We start from the raw sequence: 21,128 nt of genomic DNA on the forward strand, positions 1-21,128 counted from the left end.
TTGCCTATTAGACTAAGGGCCGATTCATACAACACTGTTATATCATATCTTACACTATTACATTAATTATTGTTGTTGTTCCTACTACTTTTCCTACTACGTGTTTTCTTGTATCTCCTCCCTGTCTCTAAGGGCCGATTCATACTCCTATTTTACCGCTGTTTCGGCGCTGTAGTGCTGAAATGATTTTGGCTCGTCAGAAATTTTCAGTAGCACCGAAGAGCCGACTTTAGGACGGTACCCACGTAGGAGTATTAATCGACCTTAAGGCGTCAAAAAGAGACAAAGGACTAGAATGCCAATGCCAATCAAGGAGAAAAAGGTTTGAAGTTCAGTTCAATTAGGCCACGGACTCCATATATATATATATATATATATTTGAATATTGGGCATTCATGATGTGTTCTAAAGTCTGTGGTCTTCCACGTTCACAGATCAACAGTGATGTTGATACTTGATATTAGCCACCCATGCATGTTCTTTAAACCACTTTAATCCTCCATGCCATGGTGTGGAGCCTCCAGCTGGGCCTGGCACTCCAACTAAAATAAATGGAGGAAGGCAGGTGTGGAGGGTTACGCCCAGGTATTGGTCCCCCAGAGTTAGTGTCGAAGTGTCCTTGAGCAAGATGCTGAACCCCTAACTTAAAGTTATAAGCGCTATACAGTATAAATGTACCATTTTACTCCAGGTTGACCAGAGGGCCTTTTCAGTTCTCATGCGGCCATTTTTCCAGTAGAACTTGTACTAGGTAGACTATTAAAGTCTTAAGAACTTATGGCTTGTACTGTATGTGAGGAACTGTATGTGAGGGCATTTTGGCACCTATAATGACACGACCAAAATAGTCACACCAAGGGTCATGTTGTTAACCCAGATCAAAAAACTTTGCCCAACAGCCACGGCAATATGACTAAGTATAATCCTAACTAGTACACAGTAAAATATGTGTCTGATGGGGGAGCCTGTTCATGACCTGAACAGGCCTCAATGTAGTCTTAAGCCCCTTCCATACCTTCACAGAAGCTAAAAGCAGATATACCAAGGTCACCTTGAATGTGAGGAAATGACTTGATCGGGTGTGGCGGTAGGGTCCAGAGCTCTAAGGTAGTGACCTCTAAGGTAGCGACGCAGCGTGCCTTCAGCAAATGCCTTCAGCACTTCTAAATAAGAAAGCTGCGAGAACTGTTGCCTTGTGTTCACTCTTTAATGTTTTCTGTTAGTAATCTAATCCCCCCCCTGGCTCTGATGTTCTATTGTTGTATCAATAACTTTGTTGTTTGTGTTTGTTTGTCTTGTTTTGTATTGTAATGTATTGTCATGACTGTAAAGATTTGTTTAAAAAAAAAGAAGCCTTCAGCACTGCACTTCCGCCTTCATTGGGATACACGTCGCTCCAATGAACTGCAACGGCCAGTGAGGCATCTAATTTTTATAATATCTATGGTCCAGAGGCCCATTCCTGCAATGAATGAGCTATAGGACAAAGGACCGTCCAACCATGTTATATAAAATACAATGGTGAGCACCATATGGTATAAAAAAAAGATGGAAACTATTTGTGCTATGTATGAACTGTATGTCCCAATAAAACTGAACTGAACTGAATAATAACGATCACTGTGATGAATCTATGACTGATAAATGGTAAACACTAACAGAGTCTAAGGATTTACTGTGTGTGCTGTGGCTGATGCTGAGCATGAAGAGTGAACAGTGTTCATAGATTGAGGCAATTTGAGGGTGTATGTGTTTAGCTAGCTAGCTTGATAGCACATCAGTGAGCTGGATGCAATCCTACCTGGAGGGGAGAGAACAGATGGTGGAGGTGAACGGAACACTGTCCCCTCCCCTCCCAGTGAGCTGTGGCGTCCCACAAGGAAGCATACTAGGGCCTTTACTGTTCCTAATATATGTTAATGACATGACTTCAGCTTGTGACTGCAACTTGTTCCTGTTCGCAGATGACTCAGCACTGCTGGTCTCGGACAGGAACAAACTGCAGGTTGAAAAGACCCTCAGCTCTGAACTCGGTAGAATCTGCACCTGGCTCGCTGATAACAAACTATCCTTACACCTGGGAAAAACTGAATCCATCCTCTTCGGATCAAATAGTAATCTCAGCAAGGCAGATGGCTTCTTGGTTAGAGTGGGTGACAATATTATCACACGAAAAGATCAAATTACCTACCTAGGTTCCATCCTGGAGGCCAATCTTTCCGGTGATAAGATGGCCACCAACGTAATCAAAAAAGTCAATCAAAGAACAAGATTCCTTTACAGGATCTCCTCACTGGTCAGCAAAAACACCTTGAAGACCTTAACAGGAGCCCTCGTACAAGGTTTCTTTGACTATGCATCCACCTCTTGGTACCACAGCACCTCAAAGGCCCTTAAAACAAGGCTCCAGACCTCCCAAAACAAACTGGTCAGGCTCCTACTTGGCCTCACCCCCCGAACCCACCTCACCCCTGCCCACTTTGACAGGCTGGGATGGCTTAGGGTCGTCGACAGAGTACAGCATCTTGCAATGGGTCTGGTCCACAAGATTCGATACACCACCAAGATACCCATGTACCTGTCTAAATACTTCCTTAATGTAAACGAAGTCCACACCCACAACACCAGAGGGAGTGCAACAAACCATGTACAACCCAGATTCGGCACAAACAAGGGACTAAATTCTTTTCGCTCCTATGCCACCAAAATGTGGAACGCCCTACCAACAGTCATTAAGACATGTGAATCCCTTGACTCCTTCAAAACCGCTCTCAAAGGGCACCTACGGATGGCTGCAATTCGAAACTGGCCTCTGTAAAATCTGAATCCCCCCCACCCCCCCCACCCCATTTTCCCTCACTGTATATTGTATCTTTTCCCTTTTTTGCTTCCCATATGATGAATTTAGCTACATAGAAATGTCTATTTGTATGTCTCTAAATGTTTGTATGTCTTTAAATGTTTTGATGAATTGAACAATGTGGACCCTGTTGTAAACAAGTGTAATGCTTAATTGGGTCGTCCACTCACAGTTGACAGTCTTTGTATTGAGTTTGTGCTTAAAATGTACTGTAAATTCTACAAACTGTTAATAAATATTTCAATCAATCAATCAAAAAAGCTTGTTAGCGAATGGGAATGAAGGGAGCCGAGTGAGGTTGAACCGGGTTGAACGTGGAGAGACCGGCTGACTGGGTGTGAATGAATTAACTTGCCAGTGAATGAGAATGAAGAGGTGAGCGTGATTGCACTGCCTGCCTGAACTATTGCCATGCTTGATGCATTTTGGACTCATGGCTTGGGGTGGTAATACAAAAACGAAAATATCTTAAAATGTATAAAAGGTACATTAAAGATTTGTTTAATTGTATTTGTATAACTTTGTATAATGCTAGTTAATACTATAACAGGATGTTTGACCATTTGCCTTATTTGCTTTAAAGCTGCTATAAGCAATATGTCAAAATCTTAATGACTTTATTTTTTTATTCTTTGTTATTCAGACAGCCACCAATGAGTAAAATGCTCCCACTTTTTTTTGTCTCTGTGACAAATCTAGGGGCCACAATCTGCATTCAAAGATGTTCCTAGAAGCTTTGCCATTGGTTGGTCAAAAAACGGTCAAAATGACTAACTAATCAGGAAGTAGACAGGCAAATTGACCAATGATAAAGCTTCTAGGAAAATCTTTTAATGCAGATTGCGGCCGCTAGATGTGTCACAGACTAACATTTTTTGGGGAGCGTTCTACCCATTGCTGGCTGTCTGAATATGGAAAAAAAATAAAGCAAAGAAGTGAATAAAAAATTTAATATATATATTATTGCTTATAGCAGCTTTAATGCTGAGACTTCACATTTTGAAACAAAAAAATATATTTGTATACAACAATCCATCCATCCATATCCACTTATCTGGAGTCTGGCCATGGTGGTAAGTTAGGTAACAGTTCAACGTCATACAGGGATAATTATCCCGACTTCCGAGGCGTTGCAAGGCCAGCATGGAGATACAATCTCCCCATCTGGTCTCTGGTATGCCCCCATGTACCCTCATCCCAGTTGGACGTACCCCAAGGACCTCCCGACCGGTTGACTGGATTGTCATTTACTGTTTTAATTTATTTGTAATTATTTTTGATTTTGTGAGGAGGAGCTGGGCAACTGGAGCTGCAGGGCAGCAGGAGGTTCTCTACCAAAATAATTATTAAAACTAAATGAACACAGTAAATGTCCAACGGCCCCCTCACGTATTAGAAGAACAATATTTTTTATCAGTCAACAGAAAATAGTTTAGGTGTTTTTGATGAATCTATCATGGTTAAAATGGAGTTTTAAGTTAATTGGTTTGTATAGGAAGGGGGTGGGGCAGTTAAAATGAATATCTAATTACTGAATCAAGCAACTTAAGAACTGCCCGGGGTGTTCACATAAGCCTGAGTAGACGATAAAATGACCAAAAGGTTTTTTGAAAGTGAAATATCCCTTTAACTTGTCACCTTCTCTCCCATGGAGCACATATGTAATTCTTCCTTGCTGGCCATGTGAAGTATGCCATCCAGTGTCTGCTGAACAGGCATGTGTCGCCATACCAGAGGCAGAGGCTAAACCACATTATTATTTTCCTGTTCAGCTGTGTTTGACAGCTGTCAAAGTGGTGTTCTAACGACACCTGGTGGTCGATTCGGGTAATTGTGAAGGAGTTGCAATCTCGTGAGACTGTAGCTTTCGACTCGCTTTCAACTTCCGACCCCGTTACAGCGTTGTGTTGTTGTTATTCATGTAGAATGACTTCATTTATTATCTGTCCCAGGTAAGAATTATTACATTATTACACATATGAATCAACTGACCAAATTGACATGTATTCTCTAATATGCAGGCTATCTATGAGCGTCTGTTTGTTATTGTCGTCATTGAGTGGTGTTCTACTAATGTCAACTGCCTTTTGCTGATACAAAACGTTATCTAATTAGACTGAGGTTATTATAGTCCTTTATTTTTGCCTCAGTGTACTCTGAAATCTAGAACAAGTGAATAAACTATTGTTAGACAGACTATGTGCTGTTCCAAGACTGCTTTTCACTCGACACGTGTTGGGAGAGGGAGGGACATCACATGTTTGTTTAAAATTGTTTGTATCAACTTTCAAGGTTAAATCAGCTGAGCACTGCAGTGCTGAACAGATGGAAAAGATTATTTTTCATTTTATTATTATTATTTTGTCAGTGTGGATATTAAACATTCCTTTTAATCTCTTACTGGCAGTTACGTAGCCAATATATATATATATATATATATATATATATATATTTATACCCCTTTGTGTCAGTTGAGGTTGGTTAAGACTTAACCAACCTCAACTTCCTCAACCTATCACTTAACCGTTAAGTGATAGCCTTCTAGTTAAGTGAGGTAAGGAACAAGAGGTCACTGACTCACTGTAGAATATTTAGCATGATTATAAACACTGATATAGTTCAATATTGCCTGTGCTTATACAAACAAAAGACAAAATAAACAACAAAGCTGAGTATAATTAAATATCAGCTAGAGCAGTGGTTCATAGTGCCTACTTGTCCACTAATTGTCCAGCCCTGAATTATTTCTGAAATATAGATGATGACCGTGACGATGATGAAGATGGTGATGAAGGTCACCTGTTGCAGTACTGAGGAGGAGGAGGAGGAGGATGGTAAAATATGAGGAAGATGAGGGTAGACTGCAGACAGCTGGTGTTTCTGTCTAAGGGACATTCTGGAAACTTCCAGAGAGAAGGAACGCTCCGAGTGGGACCAAACCAAACTGGTACAACATCTATATTCTATATTCTATTCTTTGCTTTTTTCCCCCTCCTTTTCTGATAGCTATAGTGATCAGTCATCGATATAGTGATGAATGAATGAATGTATGTATGTATGTATGTATGTATGTGTATGTATACATGTATCAGTCAGTCAGTCAGGGTGGGTGGTGTGATAATCCGGTTGAAGTATTCCTTTGGTGAATTAATGAATGAATGATTTTATTTCCGCATGGCTGCCTTTCGCAGCCCATCCCTCATCACGGGATTATTCGGACACACTTTACCATACATTATATTTCCTGTGCCAACACGCTGACACCAAAATATTAAACAAAAATAAATATCAAACAATGTATACATAACACTGTCTGTCTGTCTGTCTGTCTGTCTGTCTGTCTGTCTGTCTGTCTGTCTGTCTGTCTGTCAGGTCTCCGTGAGAGGTTTTGTCGTCTGAGGGGGAACTTGCTGTTCATCATGAAGAAACCGGTGAGAGAGAGAGAGAGAGAGAGAGAGGGGAGAGCTACATAGGGAACATACCAGTGTTATACCCCCTTCAAGCAAAAATGTTCTTTTGAAATGCAGCACTTTTCCCATGCATATTGATATGCATTTGCATGGTTTAGCAGTGTTTTCCCCACATCGTTTTGACCATAATGGCATTGAATGATGTTTGAAAATCAAATCATGTGCTTCTCTGGGTCCGCATGGGAAACAGCGTGACTCCAATTTGGATCTCTGCCTGAAACCTAACCTGCACAAGACAGTAAAACCTGACCTGACTGGCAGTGTCGCACATTGCACAAGACATTATACAACAGGTAGTTCCGACCAAGCAATCTGAAATAGGCTCTCTAGCCATGCTTTAACCAGCACGATTGAACACCTATTAAAGCACACAAAAAAAAGAAATCACTCCGCAGTTCGTACCCGATCAGACCATATATGAGGCGGCTGTGGCTCAGGAGGTAGAGCAGGTCGTCCAATGATCCCTGGGTCGGCGGTTCGAATCCCGGCTCCTCCTGTCCATATGTCGAAGTGTCCTTGGGCAAGACACTGAACCCTATACATTGCCTCCAATGAGTTTGTCGGTGTGAGCTCGCCACCATTGGTGTGTGAATGTGGGAAGTGAGGACGCTGGCGTCGACTGTTGTAGGTCTGCTATTTTTGAAAAATCGAAGAACGACTGACATAGAAACACAGCTTTTTCAGAAAACTGTCATTTTCAAACTGACATTTTTAGAATCTGATCTCAGGTCAGAATGGGTTAAATATATATATATTATATATAATTATATATATATATATATATATAAAAAAAAATCATTCTCTCTCTCTCTCTCTCTCTCTCTCTCAGGGCACTGATCCGGTGCAAGTTCTGGTCTTGGAGAGATGTGACGTTTTGGAAGTCCCACATAACAACAAACAACTGATGATCAGTATGGCACGCACTCACGCACACACGCACGCACGCATTCCTAATGTGAGCATGCACGCACGCATTCCTAATGTGAGCATTTACGCACGCATTCCTAATGTGAGCATGCATGCTAATGTTAGCATCCATCCAGACATGATGGACTACTTAGTATGTTAACGTCTCCAATCATGGTCTTGTTGTAGATGTAGCCTCAATGCAATGACGGCATTGTGTGTCTGTGTGTCTGTCTGTGTGTGTCTGTGTGTGTGTGTGTGTGTGTGTGTGTGTGTGTGTGTGTGTGTGTGTGAATGAGTGCAGGGTTCGAGAACGGAGATCCCTCTCTGTACGTGGGCGTGTCCACCCCCCAGGAGTGTGCGTCCTGGATGGTCGCCCTGGGCGCGGCTAACACGGAGAGCCTGAGTCGTCGCATCGCACACCTGCGTACGCTCATACACACACCCCCTCACGCACACCCTACTGTCTGGCACGCACGCGACACGCACACCACCGGCGGCATGGAAGACAAGGCAGATGCAGGTCAGAAAGTGTGTGCGTGTGTGCGTGCGCAGTCTGCGCACGGTATATTGTACAAGCATGTACAGTATTTAATGTTTAAAAATTGATACAGAATGTGATGAGGGCCGTTTACGCCAAGCAAAAATAGCTAAAAATCCCCAAAACGAAAGAAAGCAGCAAATTAACACTCACCTTTTATACATTGTCTAATAACAACCTAAAACATGAACATTGGTTGAAAAAAAAAAAACTGAAGTTGTCCTTTAAGTAAATAACCTGAGTACTTTTTCCACCACTGGTGACAGTTGCTGATGGTTTGATGATGTCATTGTCTGCATGGCCACCAGGTGGAGACAATCCTGCTGCTAAAGTTTCCCCACTGGACCTGTCCCTGGGTCAGTCTGATAAAAGCTTACAGTATATAGTTAGTAGCTGTGGTCTTTACGAGATTTGTGATTTTATTTTTCAAAAGGAAACCATTAAAGTGTGAATTTAAAATGTGCTCTCCGTATGTCTGTCTGTGTCTGTGTCTGTGTCTGTGTCTGTGTCTGTGTCTGTGTCTGTGTCTGTGTCTGTGTCTCTCTCTCTCCTGGTTCTGTCAGAGTGCAGAGGCCTGGTCACCATGGCGGCCAGGGTTCAGGTTCAGGTGTCTGTCGTGGATGAAAACACACACTCACTTAAACAGCACTGCTGCACTGAGACGGTGGAGGTACGTGCACACACACACACACACACACACACACACACACACACACACACACACACACACACACCTTGACTTCTATACCCCACAATATGTGCTATATATATGTTGCAAAACTTAGTGTTGTGTCTAACATATATTGTGCGTGCGTGTTGGTTCTCCAGGCCCGCGGGGAGGCAGTGTTTCTGACAGGAGTGTGTTTTCCTGTTGGCTATCCTCTGTTCCTGCACACCAGGATCAAAGTCACACTGTTCGGCATCAAGGACCACAGCACCGTACGTACTGCGGTGTGTGTGTGTGTGTGTGTGTGTGTGCGTGTGCGTGCGTGCATGCGTGTGAGGATCAGGGTAGGTGAGTGGGACAGTGACAAATGGAAAGAGTGAAATGGAAAAGAAGAGATTGAAAGGGAGAGATTTATTAATTTATCTCTAACAGACTTTACAGCTTATAGACTAACTGAGGCAGTATCTCACGCACACACACACACACACACACACACACACACACACACACACACACACACACACACACACACACACAGATGGACAATGCATAATGTTGATATAATCATTTTGCCCCGACCACTAATCTCCACATTTCCGGCTATCACTTAATCCTACCGACAGGAAAAGAGTAGGAGGAGACACGGAGGGGGACGTTTGAGAGAGAGAGAACTGAACAGAGAGAGAGAGAGAGAGAGAGAGAGAGAGAGAGAGAACTGAACACAGAGAGAGAGAGAGAGAGAGAGAGAGAGAGAACTGAACAGAGAGAGAGAGAGACATGCAACCAGACAGACTGTAAGACAGATACACTGTACACGATCGTGTGGACGGAACTTTTGTTTTTATCTTTAAAGAATTTGAGATTTTCAAGTGTTGTTTTCTGTTCTGAAAAGATTCTTCTTCTTCTCAGAGAGAGAGAGAGAGAGAGATGTCTACTGAATCCAGGACTAAACATCAAACATCAGATGATTGAAAGTGGTTCTCTCGTGTTTTATGAGTAGTTGTAATACTGTAGTGTAGATAGACTGGCGTATAGGACAGACAGTACAGTAGGACTGTGTTTTGCTGTATAATTGATTGGTTTTTCCACCGTCTCAGAATCGGTTTAATGTCACGTCACAGGTTCATATAGGTGTAGATCAGTGTTTTTTTCTCCATCGTTTGGTCTGAGGCGTACTATTACCACCACCACTATTTCATCATAATGGTGACACAGACGGGAAGGGGAAGAGGAAGTCGATGAAGCGGGAGGTAGATGTTAATGAGGAAAGGGGGGAGTCGGAGGAGAGGGCCAGAAACGTCATGGAGCTAATTCCTGAGTGGTTGTTTCCTTGGAGAAATGAGGAAAAAAGCACCCCCTCTGGACAGGTAGGGTACTACAGATAGATTCAGACAGACAGACCGATACACACAGTCACACATGAACTATCGTTTTAACGACAGACAAACAGGCTATGGAAACATGCTAAAGCTGTGTGTGTGTGTGTGTGTGTGTGTGTGTGTGTGTGTGTGTGTGTGTGCGTGCGTGGTTAATCCCTGAGCTTCTGATTATCGTCATAGCAACAGAGTGATTCTAATTCTGTAGCTCTAGAGATTTTCTTCAACATGATGATGACCTGGTTGTGTACGCACGCACTGGGACGGACACACTCGGACACACACACACACACACACACACACACACACACACACACACACACACACACTCTCTCTCAGGCTGTACTTTAATTTAATTCAGTTGAAATGTTTGTGTGCTTCATGATCAACACAGCAGTCTCTCGGGCCAGACTGATTTTGATGCGATTCAGTTCAATCTGCCTGTATATCTGCACTGTCTTATTTGACTGTTTGTCCTCTCTCTCTCTCTCTCTCTCTCTCTCTCTCTCTCTCTCCAGAGGAGTTTCCTAGGTTTTACTTCTTTCTCCATGAAAGATGTGTTCCGATCCAGCGAGCCTCACATCTCTCTGAGCCTCAGGTACGCACTGTTAAAAGGATCTCTGGCTAATACAAGACAAATATGCCCATTCTGACCTGAGGTCAGATTCAAAAAATGTCTTCTACATCCTGACAGTTTTCTGAAAAAGCCATGTTTCTATGTCAGTCTTTCAAAAATAGCAGACCCACAATTTTTCAATAGCTAAAGCATAACATAATGCTAACACCAAAATAAGTTAAAACATTATACTTGCCCTCTACAACTAAAATAAAAAAATAAAAACACCTTAAATATTTTTTATTACTTTCATGAATAAAGAAATAGAATCTTTCACTCAACAGGAACTGCTCCCGTCGCAAGTTGATGACGTCTTATCTCTTATGTCCATGTGTGGTCCAGCCCTATGGAATGCACGTGCTAATTTAAAAGTATTTAAAATGTTGCTATGATGCTCATATTATCCTTAGGAAGTATTAAGTTGTTTTTCATTAGCATATGCATTCCATACATTCCATAGGGCTAGACCATAATGGGGGCATATTATGGCATCATCAACATGTGACCGGAGCAGTTCCTATAGAGTGAAAGATTATTTATTTATGAAATAAATAAAAATATTTAAGGTTGACACGCTTCAGCAGTAGCCGCCTTCAGAGCAGAAGAAGGCTATACCGCCGAAACGTGTCGGCGTTCTCAGATAAACCGCATCTGAGCCAGTCTTGCATCTTTTATTTTGGAGCGCCGCTTTTTCCATTTTAGTTGGTCTAAGTTATTTTCAAAGCTGAGCAGCCGTTGCCTTTTTCTTTCTTTGATTGTTTGATTGTGCAATGTTTTTGTATGAAACGGTCTGGTCATGACTCGTGACATTTTGCTTTAATGTTTTGCTTTAATCCATGCGCACTGCAGTAATGTGCTCGCTTGCTTTTGTTTTTGTCTTTTGTTGTTTTTATTGATTAAGTTTGATCACGCTCTTCGCCACCATATGAATTGCTCTGGGTTGCTAGGCGACCGAGTAAACAGGAAATTAACTGGAAGTGAAATGCTCTGCCTTCCACCTCCATGTAAACAGAAATATAAAATATTTACGGTGTTTTTATTTAACTTTTAGTTGTAGAGGGCGCAAGTATAATGTCCATTCTGGACGGGAACCCCTTTTGGTGTTTTTTTAACTATGGAAAAATAGCAGATCTACAAGCTCATAGCACGCCACCGAGTGGCGCGCTATGGGCTTGTAGGTCTGCTATTTTTGGAAGATCGTGAAAATGCGGCACAAATCTTTGAATATATATATTCTTTCAGAGTACCAATATTTTATTTAGGACAGCAGGTAGACTTTTTTTGGTGTGCGTTAGCTACATAAAATGCAATTCTAGTGCTGTCTACGTAACGAGCTATAAGTCTGTCTAAAATACTATCGTCGACTTAAAATGCTATCTAAGGGGCTAGGCTAGGGCAAGTGCTACGGGCCATGGTGGAGTCTGAAGAGGTGGGTTTTCAGACTACGACGGAAGATTGGGAGTGAGGCTGCAGTTTTGATTGTAATGGGAAGTGCATTCCATAGTTTTGGAGCCAGAAGGGAGAAGAGTTTGGGGACGTGTGGAGCGTTGTCCTGGCGTTTTTGTGCACAATATTTGACTTTTTAGCCACGGATCCTTTTTAACCCATTCTGAACGGGAACCCATTTTGGTGTTAGCATCATGTCATGCTTTAGCTATTGAAAAATAGAGATCTACAAGCTCATAGCGCGCCACCGAGTGGCGCGCTACGAGCTTGTAGGTCTGCTATTTTTTTAATCTGATCTCAGGTCAGAATGGGTTAATCAGACCAGTGTGTGTCCAGTGGAAACCTCGTATGAATCTGATCTCAGGTCAGAATGGGTTTAACATTTTTCTAGAGACATACAGCAGACCGAACGCAGTTTTATTTATTTTCGTCACACTATTATGGATCCCCTCGCGGTAAAAAAGAACACTTTCATTACTATAACGTTACATCTCTCAGGTAATTAATGGATTCAAAATGTATATAAATACCGTACATTCTAGGATTCTAGCAGTGCTTGTTAACTGTCTCTCTCCCAGAGAAGTATAATGGTTTCACTCTCCTCCGATTGGCCGTTGTTGTGATACCTGTACAGCCAGATAAGGAAGTGGGACACAACAAAGGTTTTGGCTCCGCCCGGCAGAGACTTCCGCTGAGCGGGTCACTTCCTGTTTTGACGTCGCTCAATGCCGGCTCCAGACAGCAGGCAGTCAGACTGAGGGATAGAGAGACATAGATGGGACGGTAGCAGAGGGGAGAGATAGAGAGACATATGCAGTGAGTAGATGGACTGTAGGAGAGAGAGAGAGAGAGAGAGAGAGAGAGAGAGAGAGAGAGAGAGAGAGAGAGAGAGAGAGAGAGTCTTGTGTTTTGCATGATAACAATTAACACCACGTGTGACTCAGGCAAGTACTATGAGAGAGAGAGAGAGAGAGAGACATTCATTTTGTAGTGAAAGTGAAATATGAGGAAGGCACATCAATGCTGTACAACAGGTAAGACTAAGCATTGGTTATATTGGGTTTTGCAGTGGTGTAAAGTAACTATAAGTACATTTACTCAAGTACTGCAGGGATATTTCACTTAATACAAACTGTGGTGATTACTTTTTTCTCTTTTTGAGGGGCGCTAGCCCCTCGTACATGCACAGCTTTGTGTGCACGGTATGTCAGTTTAGCACAGAATGTGATGATTTGATTGGCTGAGCACTTAAAAACATCAGGGGGAAAATAAATAAATCACACCTGTGTGATTTATATGACGTCAATTCGCTATTCATTGTCAACGGGAATTTAACAAAAATACCGATTTGCTCAGACACATATTACTTTGTGTAGGACGAAAATAGCCGATTTGCTCGTCTACTAGTCTACATGTGACGTAAATTCTCCATTTATTGTCGATGGCGTTTAATGTTTGTGTAGGACAAAGTTTGTCTTAGCACATGCACTAAAAGCTGGACATGGGCCCCTCCAAAATACATGAAAAAAGTAAAGTTTCATGCAGTGTTGTTTTTGGCAGCAAATTTCTATTTTAGTTTTAGTCATAGTCTCTTGAATAGTTTTCACTTAGTTTTAGTCACATTTTAGTCACCTGGAATGTTCTAGTGTTTAGTCTAGTTTTAGTCGACTAAATATCATACGATTTTAGTCGACTAAATCTACAGTTGATTTAGTCGACTAAAATGTGTTTTGACAGGCCTTGATGTCGTTGTAATGACATATTTTACACTTTGGTTGCATGCTGAAAATAGCAGATATACAATCTCACAACTGCGACGCGTTGTGAGATTGTATATCTGCTATTTTCAGCATGCAACCCAGCATAAAACTGGATCTCTTGTCCACTAGTCCCTTACTAACATTTTAGTCTAGTTTTTATTTGTTGACGAAATTGTCAGTATATTTAGTCTTAGTTTTAGTCATCATAGATTCGTTTTTATTTAGTTTTAGTCAGTGAAAAAAGGTAGTCGACGAACATTGTTCGTCTTAGTTTTAGTCGACGAAAACAACACTGACTTTCATGTCCAGCTTTGACCTTCCGTTTGTTCACTGCAGACCTTCTGAAAGCGTGTCCGATCCTGTTACTGCATCGAACGCTCCAGAAACACTCTCTGTCTTAATTGGAATGTAAAGACATCATGGACTTGCAAGTTGCAACTGGCTTGGCAAGTCAGCCTTTGCTCAACTATAGAGACTGGCGAGAATCAAACAGCCTTCGTTGCTGAAACTGTGTGTGGAAATTAGCTCATTTGAAGATTTTAAAAAATCACGCCCGTGTGAAGTGAGTGTTGCAACTCCGTGTGGGGGGTTTCCCCGGAAGTTTCCAGACCCACAGGACCACAGCCAGGGTTCCGGCCCCGGTTCCGGCGAGCCGCCTCACGTCCGAAACGGTAGAGAAATGAGAGTTACCATGTGGGGGTCTCTGGGGGGTCCCCGGGGAGTGTGTGTTTTGTGTTTGTGTGTGTGTGTGTGTGTGTGTGTTAGGTTGTGCACAGGTGGTGAAAAACAACCATGCTATTTTCGTGCTCATATACCCAGGCACCCAGCCAGTCACACACATACAGTTGACTAGCTTTGACTAGCTAGTGGACTGAGTGATTTGCTAATTGTTTGGTTGACAGGCTGATTGGTTTTTGACATTAATCCATTTTCGGCGGGCACCCCTTTTGGTGTTAGCATCATGTTATGCTTTAGCTATTGAAAAATAGCAGATCTACAAGCTCATAGCGCACCACCGAGTGGCGCGCTACGAGCTTGTAGGTCTGCTATTTTTGAAAAATCAAAGAACGACTGACATTTTTAGAATCTGATCTCAGGTCAGAATGGGTTAATCAGACCAGTGTGTGTCCAGTGGAAACCTCGTATGAATCTGATCTCAGGTCAGAATGGGTTAATCTCTCTCTCTGCCCCTCTCCATCAGGACCATGGATGGAGTGGGTGAGGTAGGGGAGGTGAAGGTGGCCAGACTGCACGTGGAGGCAGAGAGAGAAGACGTCGACAGCCCCTCTCCTGGACCCCAGGTATAGTGGAAAAGCAGACAATTCGAAAGTGAAAATGAAGATGGAAAGAGGGGGGTAGTGGGTGTGTGTGTGTGTGTGTGTGTGTGTGTGGGGGGGGGGGGGGGGGGGTTACACTAAATTCACACAGCATCAGTACTTCACTTCCACATTCTGAGAAAGAGGCGAGATTTATAGTGCAATGGTTCTCAACCTGAGGGGGAAAGAGATGACCGTCTTAATTCCCTTCTTGCTCTCGTCTGTCTGTCTGTCTCTCTAGGGTTCCATGGTGTGTGAGTCGTTGCATGGCTCTGTCCACGACAAGGACAACGGTCCAATGATGGGAGCTTGTGAGAGAGACACACACACACGCACACACACACACACACACACACACACACACACACACACACACACACACTTAACATCTTTATTTGCATTCACATTTTACAAGACATTCTTGAACACAAGCGATAGTGGATGCGCAAACTTGAAAAAAACTCTACAACAAGTGCTTCATGATACAGATCACGGGTACAGAAAGCATCGCCTTCTCCATATATGGCAGCTGCCAATTATCACAGACACTGAACAGAGTCTTGCCGATGCCTGATCAGCTCTCGGCTTGGGCATGCCTGCAATCTGCAGGCCCCTCACGACTGATTTGTGGACATTACCGAGGCTTCCAAATATGAACACAAGTAGTTTACATTTGTAGCCAAGCTGTATAATAGACAAGGACAACGGTCCAATGATGAGAGCTTGTGAGAGAGAGAGAGACACACACACACACACACACACATACACACAGGCCTGAGCACAAAAAGTGCCTTATGCTAATTGGCCATATTTTGTGCAGCGTGTCCTACAGCAGTCAATTATTTTTTCAATAACCTAACCTTATGTTTAAATATGAAAAACCACATACGTCACCATACATCGTCTCATTCTGGCCATGTAGAAAGTACCGTAGAAACTAACCAGACCTTGTTCAGTGCACACTGTGTTTAGTGCAGTGTCTTTCAAGCATGAGGAGCAGACTAGCGCACTGTGAATACAGTCAGGATTTTGTTACGCTGAGTCCGTCTGTCAAGGCAACTCTTTTTCAACACTTTTCAAGCTGCCTAAAGGGACAAAGTCCAGACTGATACGGGGAGGTAGCGTAAGTGAATCCATGTTATCAGTCTGGCCAAAGCCAGGCTATTAACCCATTTAGGCCTGAAATTAGGCCAAAATATATAAAATAAAATAAAGTCTTGTGAAAGAATATATATATTAAAAGATTTGTGCCGCAGCATTTTCACGATTTAAAAAAAAATAGCAGACCTACAAGCTCGGACCTATGAGCTTGTAGATCTGCTATTTTTCAATAGCTAAAGTATAACAATGCATTAAAACACATGAAACTAGAGGATGACGAGTGTTATATTTCGTTTCTCACATGTTATCTGAGCTGACTGTCAAAGCATATATCACCATTTTTACTAGTCTTAATTCTAACAACATAGTAGTTCTCGTGAAACAGCATCGTTCTTATTTGGGAAGATTAGATGTTATATTATAATTGTTTACATTGATTTACATTGCACTGCGGTCTTGTCTCTACAAGGAAACAAAAGTGAGTAATTTGTAGAATGTGAAACTATCGCTCCCCCTGACTCCTATTTCCACATTCCATCAAACAATATGGAACAATGCCAGTGGATTCACAGCTTTCTTTCTTTTTTTATAATGCCATACAGTCATGAAAAACATGCTTTACATTTCAGTTTACAATAGTGCAACCACTCCCTTACGGAGATTGTGTGGCTGGCTAGGTGGGTATCAGCACGAAAACAGCATGGTTATTTTTCACCACCTGTGCGCGTTCCTGGGGGTCTGGAACTCCCCGGAAACCCCCACAAGGAGTTGCAACACTCACTTCACACAGGTGTGATTTTTTTTTGTGCTGCCAAACAGACAGAGCCTACAGTAGTGTTTAGACCGTGATATGAGACTAACAAAAGAAAAGAACATCATACAAAACATTATCAAACTAGAAAAAGTGCCCTTCTGGGCACAGGTCTCCACCAGGAGGATAGGAATATTTAGGAGTAATATAAACATGTTTTTTGTTTGTTTGTTCCAATCTTTGCCAATCAGGATGGAATATGGGAAATGGTGCAGATCCGTGTTGATGGCACGCATGCACAATCCACCTGTTGGTGGCGCTATAACAGGGCAATGTGAAATGGGTGGGCTATATTCCTCAGCCTAGTAGGAAAGTGCGTGAAAGATTTCACGTGAAATTGCACGCTGCGTTCATGATTTGAGGTTTTTTGTTCAAAACAGGCCAATCCTGCAAAATTTGAAAGCCAATGTTAGCCAATTAGGATGGAATATGAAATATCAGACACATCCGTCTTGAGCACATGACTATGGAGATACTGTGTAACGATTTGCGGGATTTTTGGACAAAATCTGTAGGTGTACTGTGCAAAAACTTGTTTTGCACAAAGCGGCCTCCTGGTGGCGCTATAACAGGCCGTTGTGGAAATTTTGGGGCAGAGGTTCATCGTTGGCATCCAGGGAGTGTGTGTGCGAGTGTGTGTGTGTGTATTGAAGAATCTGACAAAGTACATAATTTTTGTTTTTGTTTTGATTGTATTGCTGTATTGTTGTACTGTTCTTTCTGCTTTGGCAATGTAAACGTATGTTTTCTCATGCCAATAAAGCCCTTTGAATTGAATTGAATTGAATTGTGTGCAAAATGTGGCATCGACCGGGTTAACGGTGGCCGAGATTAGCTTCTAACGGATGGACGGACACACGGACACACGGACACACGGACGGACGGACGGAGTGCAAAACATACTCTCTCCCCATGCCTTCGGCCTGGTGGAGACAACAATATAGAGTCTATAACTGATATAGATGAGAAACAAACTCGTAGCGCGCCACTCGGTGGCGCGCTATGAGCTTGCAGGTCTGCTATTTTTGAAAAATCGACATAGAAACATAGCTTTTAAAGAAAACTGTCAGGATGTAGAAGACATTTTTAGAATCATGACCGCTTTATTATGTATTAACCTGTTTTTTTTATTTCCGTCTTCCTCTTTGTGTATGCGGTTGCGCGCGTGCGTGCGTGCATGTGCGTATGCATGTATATATGTGTGTGTGTGTGTGCGGTGCAGTGTTGCGCAGCCCCGTGTGTAAGGTGTACAGGTTCCAGACCGAAGACCACAGGTGGATGCTGGTCAGGGAGCAGATGTCAGAGAGCCCTGTGTCCTTCAGTGTCCCTAAGCAGCTACTGGCCCAGCTCATCCAACAAGACATGAAGAGGTATACTGACACGAATGGATGCACATTCACACACGCACGCATGCACACACACAGAGTGCCCTCTGTCCTGTAGTGTCCCTAAACAACTACTGCCCCTTCTCATCCAACAAGACACAAAGAGGTACTGACACGCATGCACACACACACACACACACACACACACACACACGGGAGAAGGGTGGGGCAGAGAAAGGCCCTAATTCAATTCAATTCAAAGGAGCTTTATTGGCATGAGAAAATTTACGTTTTTACCAAAGCAAAAGTGGAACAAGACAATCAAGATAAAACAATGCATGTACAAATAAATATTGAATATAAATAATAGGAAATAAATAAAGGTGTAAACAAAGCTGTTGTTACATTTTGGTAATGCTATCTCGTGAAACTATAAAAAGATTGTGCATTTTCTGGCAGAGATATAGTTATAGATCCATATTATAGGAGACATTGGCTTTATACTTTTGAAAGTTGACAGCGGTATTTCAACGTTTTTGCATTCACTTAGTATAACCCATTTTGCGCGGGAACCCCTTTTGGTGTTAGCATCATGCTATGCTTTAGCTATTGAAAAATAGCAGATCTACAAGCTCATAGCGCACCACCGAGTGGCGCACTACGAGCTTGTAGGTCTGCTATTTTTGAAGTAGCAGCAATCTCTCTCTCTCTCTCTCTCTCTCAGGGTTCAGGACGTGATGGAGCTCGGTAACCTCTCACCCCACTGGGAGGGGCTAAGGCGGGAGGTCATCTGCCACTGCAGCTACCTGATTGGCTGTTACCAGGAAACGCTCACGGAGCTCAACAGTTACAGCGGTGAGGTTCAACACGTTGGTGACAATAATTATTATTCACCTTCTAAAGAGAGAAATGCAGCAATAAAGTCTGCTCGCACACATATACAGTAATTAACTGCTCACTTGTTCCATTGTAATTGTATGTACTGTACTGTATACACGTATACAAAAGTATTTCGGGACAATCGGGTTAATTACTCACCAATCACTGCCTGCCTCGCCTTGCCTGTCTCTCATAACCACTGATGACCACTCTATCGAAGTGCCTCTAAAGTTCTGTTCGACATGTTTAAAGTCTCTCCTCTCCTCTCCTCTCCTCTCCTCTCCTCTCCTCTCCTCTCCTCTCCTCTCCTCTCCTCTCCTCTCCTCTCCTCTCCTCTCCTCTCCTCTCCTCTCCTCTCCTCTCCTCTCCTCTCCTCTCCTCTCCCTCTCCCTCTCCCTCTCCCTCTCCCTCTCCTCAGCGTCCAGTGGCTGTTTCAAGTCCAGCAGTGTGAAGTCAGACAGCCGTCTTCAGTTCATTCCCACCAACCTGCACTCGCAGAGGATGCAGGTGTGTGACGTCGCACACAACTCAGGTATACAACAACACTCGGTTCATTTTGTCTTTTATACTCGATACAAAACAACATACACCGCTATCAGTTGGAAACCATGCATACCGGCAGAGCCGGACTAACAATGGAACTAGGAGCTTTAGCGCCAGGGCCCGAAGCTTGCAGGGCCCGGTACGAGACTATATACTGTAGGTACAGTTGGCCCAGGGCCCAGGGCCCGAATCTTGCAGGGCCCGGTACGAGACTATATAGGTACAGTTGTTGCTTCTGTCGAAAAGTATAACGCAACACAGGAACCCCCGCTAGTGTTTTTGGTCTTCTCGTCTGACAGTTTCTGTAGCAGTGTTGCCAACTCTCCAGTAACGGAAGTAGCTACTGGCTCTTCGGAAAGTCGCTAGGGGTGGTATATGCACACGCGAAGCGCGCGCCGCCCCTAGCGACTTTTTAGCGTCCCTAGCGACTTTTAGGCGCCCCTAGCAACGAAAATATGGAGCCAGCCCAGAACACCATTTCCTTGCTCTGTGCACATAACCGAGCAGAGGAAGCCAGACGCGCCGAGCTTGCCCGAGCACTTTAGTGTTGCCAACTTAGCGGATTTGAGGCTGAGAGAGGGAAAATGAAGAAGAATTAGGGTTTTATCTCTGGCGACTGTCAACACGATTTGTCCCCAATTCACCAGAAAAAGTAGCTAGATTTCTCTCCAGAAGCTTTTCACTAATTCAGTCGCTAGGGGGGTCTGGAAAGAAGATAAATATGGCGCCAAATCCGCTAAGTTGGCAACACTGTTCTGTAGCAGTTTTCGGGGAGGGGGCGTCGGCTTAGGGGGGGGGTTCCCGACGGCTGCACGTCGCTTCCTCCTCTGACAGAGGGGAAGCGAGTAAGCGACGCCCCCTCGCTCAGGAAGGCCCCCTCACTCAGACCGACCAACGTGTGTTGTTGCGACAATAACATACAGCCTATGTTCAAGGAATATAAACACAAGACCGTGGCGCAAAACTTCATATTTACCCTGCTCTAAAGCAACAAAAGTGTGTTCTTACATCCTCCATTTCACGGTTTCAGCACTCGTGAGTAAATTAATTGAATTGCTATTGTGAAAGTTTTCAGTGATGATGCACCCACAACTTGGTTGCATTGTCGTCAATAATTAATCTGTCTTTAAAACGTTCTAATATTAATATAGCATATTGGCATTGTCTGTTGGTGCACACATGTTATATGGACTATGTAACAACATGGTCAACAGCACTGTTGTAGCTACAAATGTAGCAACATTTGTTGGCCACAAAGACAATTTAGACAAAACATGCTGCTGCCTGCTAATGGAGCTTGTAGATATAGGCTAATTATTTTTCGGGAAAATTGCAGATAGTTGAGTGGACCAGTTGCCAGTCTTGCCAGAACAGATATGGTGACTTTAGTAAATGTGAAAAACGGTATTAACACCAGAAGTGGAGCTTTTCAACGTCTTTCTCAACCGTCCGGTTCTGTATACATTCTCCTATTTATTAAGGAGGCAGCTTTTTGTTTCTGTGTAGGGCCT

At 43.0% G+C, this 21,128-nt stretch overlaps 1 protein-coding gene and 1 long non-coding RNA gene across 2 annotated transcripts in view; both read left to right on the top strand.

Annotated features, from left to right (window-relative positions):
- The first annotated feature begins 5,676 nt into the window (after positions 1 to 5,676).
- LOC310875725 lies at positions 5,677 to 7,667 on the top strand. Its single transcript, XR_014570674.1, has 4 exons — positions 5,677 to 5,807; positions 6,233 to 6,291; positions 7,160 to 7,241; positions 7,541 to 7,667. It is a non-coding gene; the product is annotated as an uncharacterized lncRNA (long non-coding RNA).
- Positions 7,668 to 8,060: 393 nt separating this feature from the next.
- LOC310876062 (type II inositol 3,4-bisphosphate 4-phosphatase-like) overlaps positions 8,061 to 21,128 on the top strand; it is a gene marked incomplete at its 5' end in the record, with an annotated part of 28,502 nt that continues 15,434 nt past the window's right edge. The window contains 9 exons of the mRNA XM_083789509.1: positions 8,061 to 8,133; positions 8,341 to 8,447; positions 8,606 to 8,716; positions 10,339 to 10,418; positions 14,844 to 14,943; positions 15,200 to 15,269; positions 18,093 to 18,240; positions 18,920 to 19,050; positions 19,493 to 19,606. Coding sequence (XP_083645635.1) covers positions 8,061 to 8,133; positions 8,341 to 8,447; positions 8,606 to 8,716; positions 10,339 to 10,418; positions 14,844 to 14,943; positions 15,200 to 15,269; positions 18,093 to 18,240; positions 18,920 to 19,050; positions 19,493 to 19,606 — 934 coding nt within the window. The remainder of the gene's footprint in view (positions 8,134 to 8,340; positions 8,448 to 8,605; positions 8,717 to 10,338; positions 10,419 to 14,843; positions 14,944 to 15,199; positions 15,270 to 18,092; positions 18,241 to 18,919; positions 19,051 to 19,492; positions 19,607 to 21,128) is intronic.

This window comes from Protomyctophum parallelum (assembly GCF_964188405.1).
Source record: "Protomyctophum parallelum genome assembly, chromosome: 18".
In the NCBI taxonomy this organism is placed as follows: Eukaryota; Metazoa; Chordata; class Actinopteri; order Myctophiformes; family Myctophidae; genus Protomyctophum; species Protomyctophum parallelum.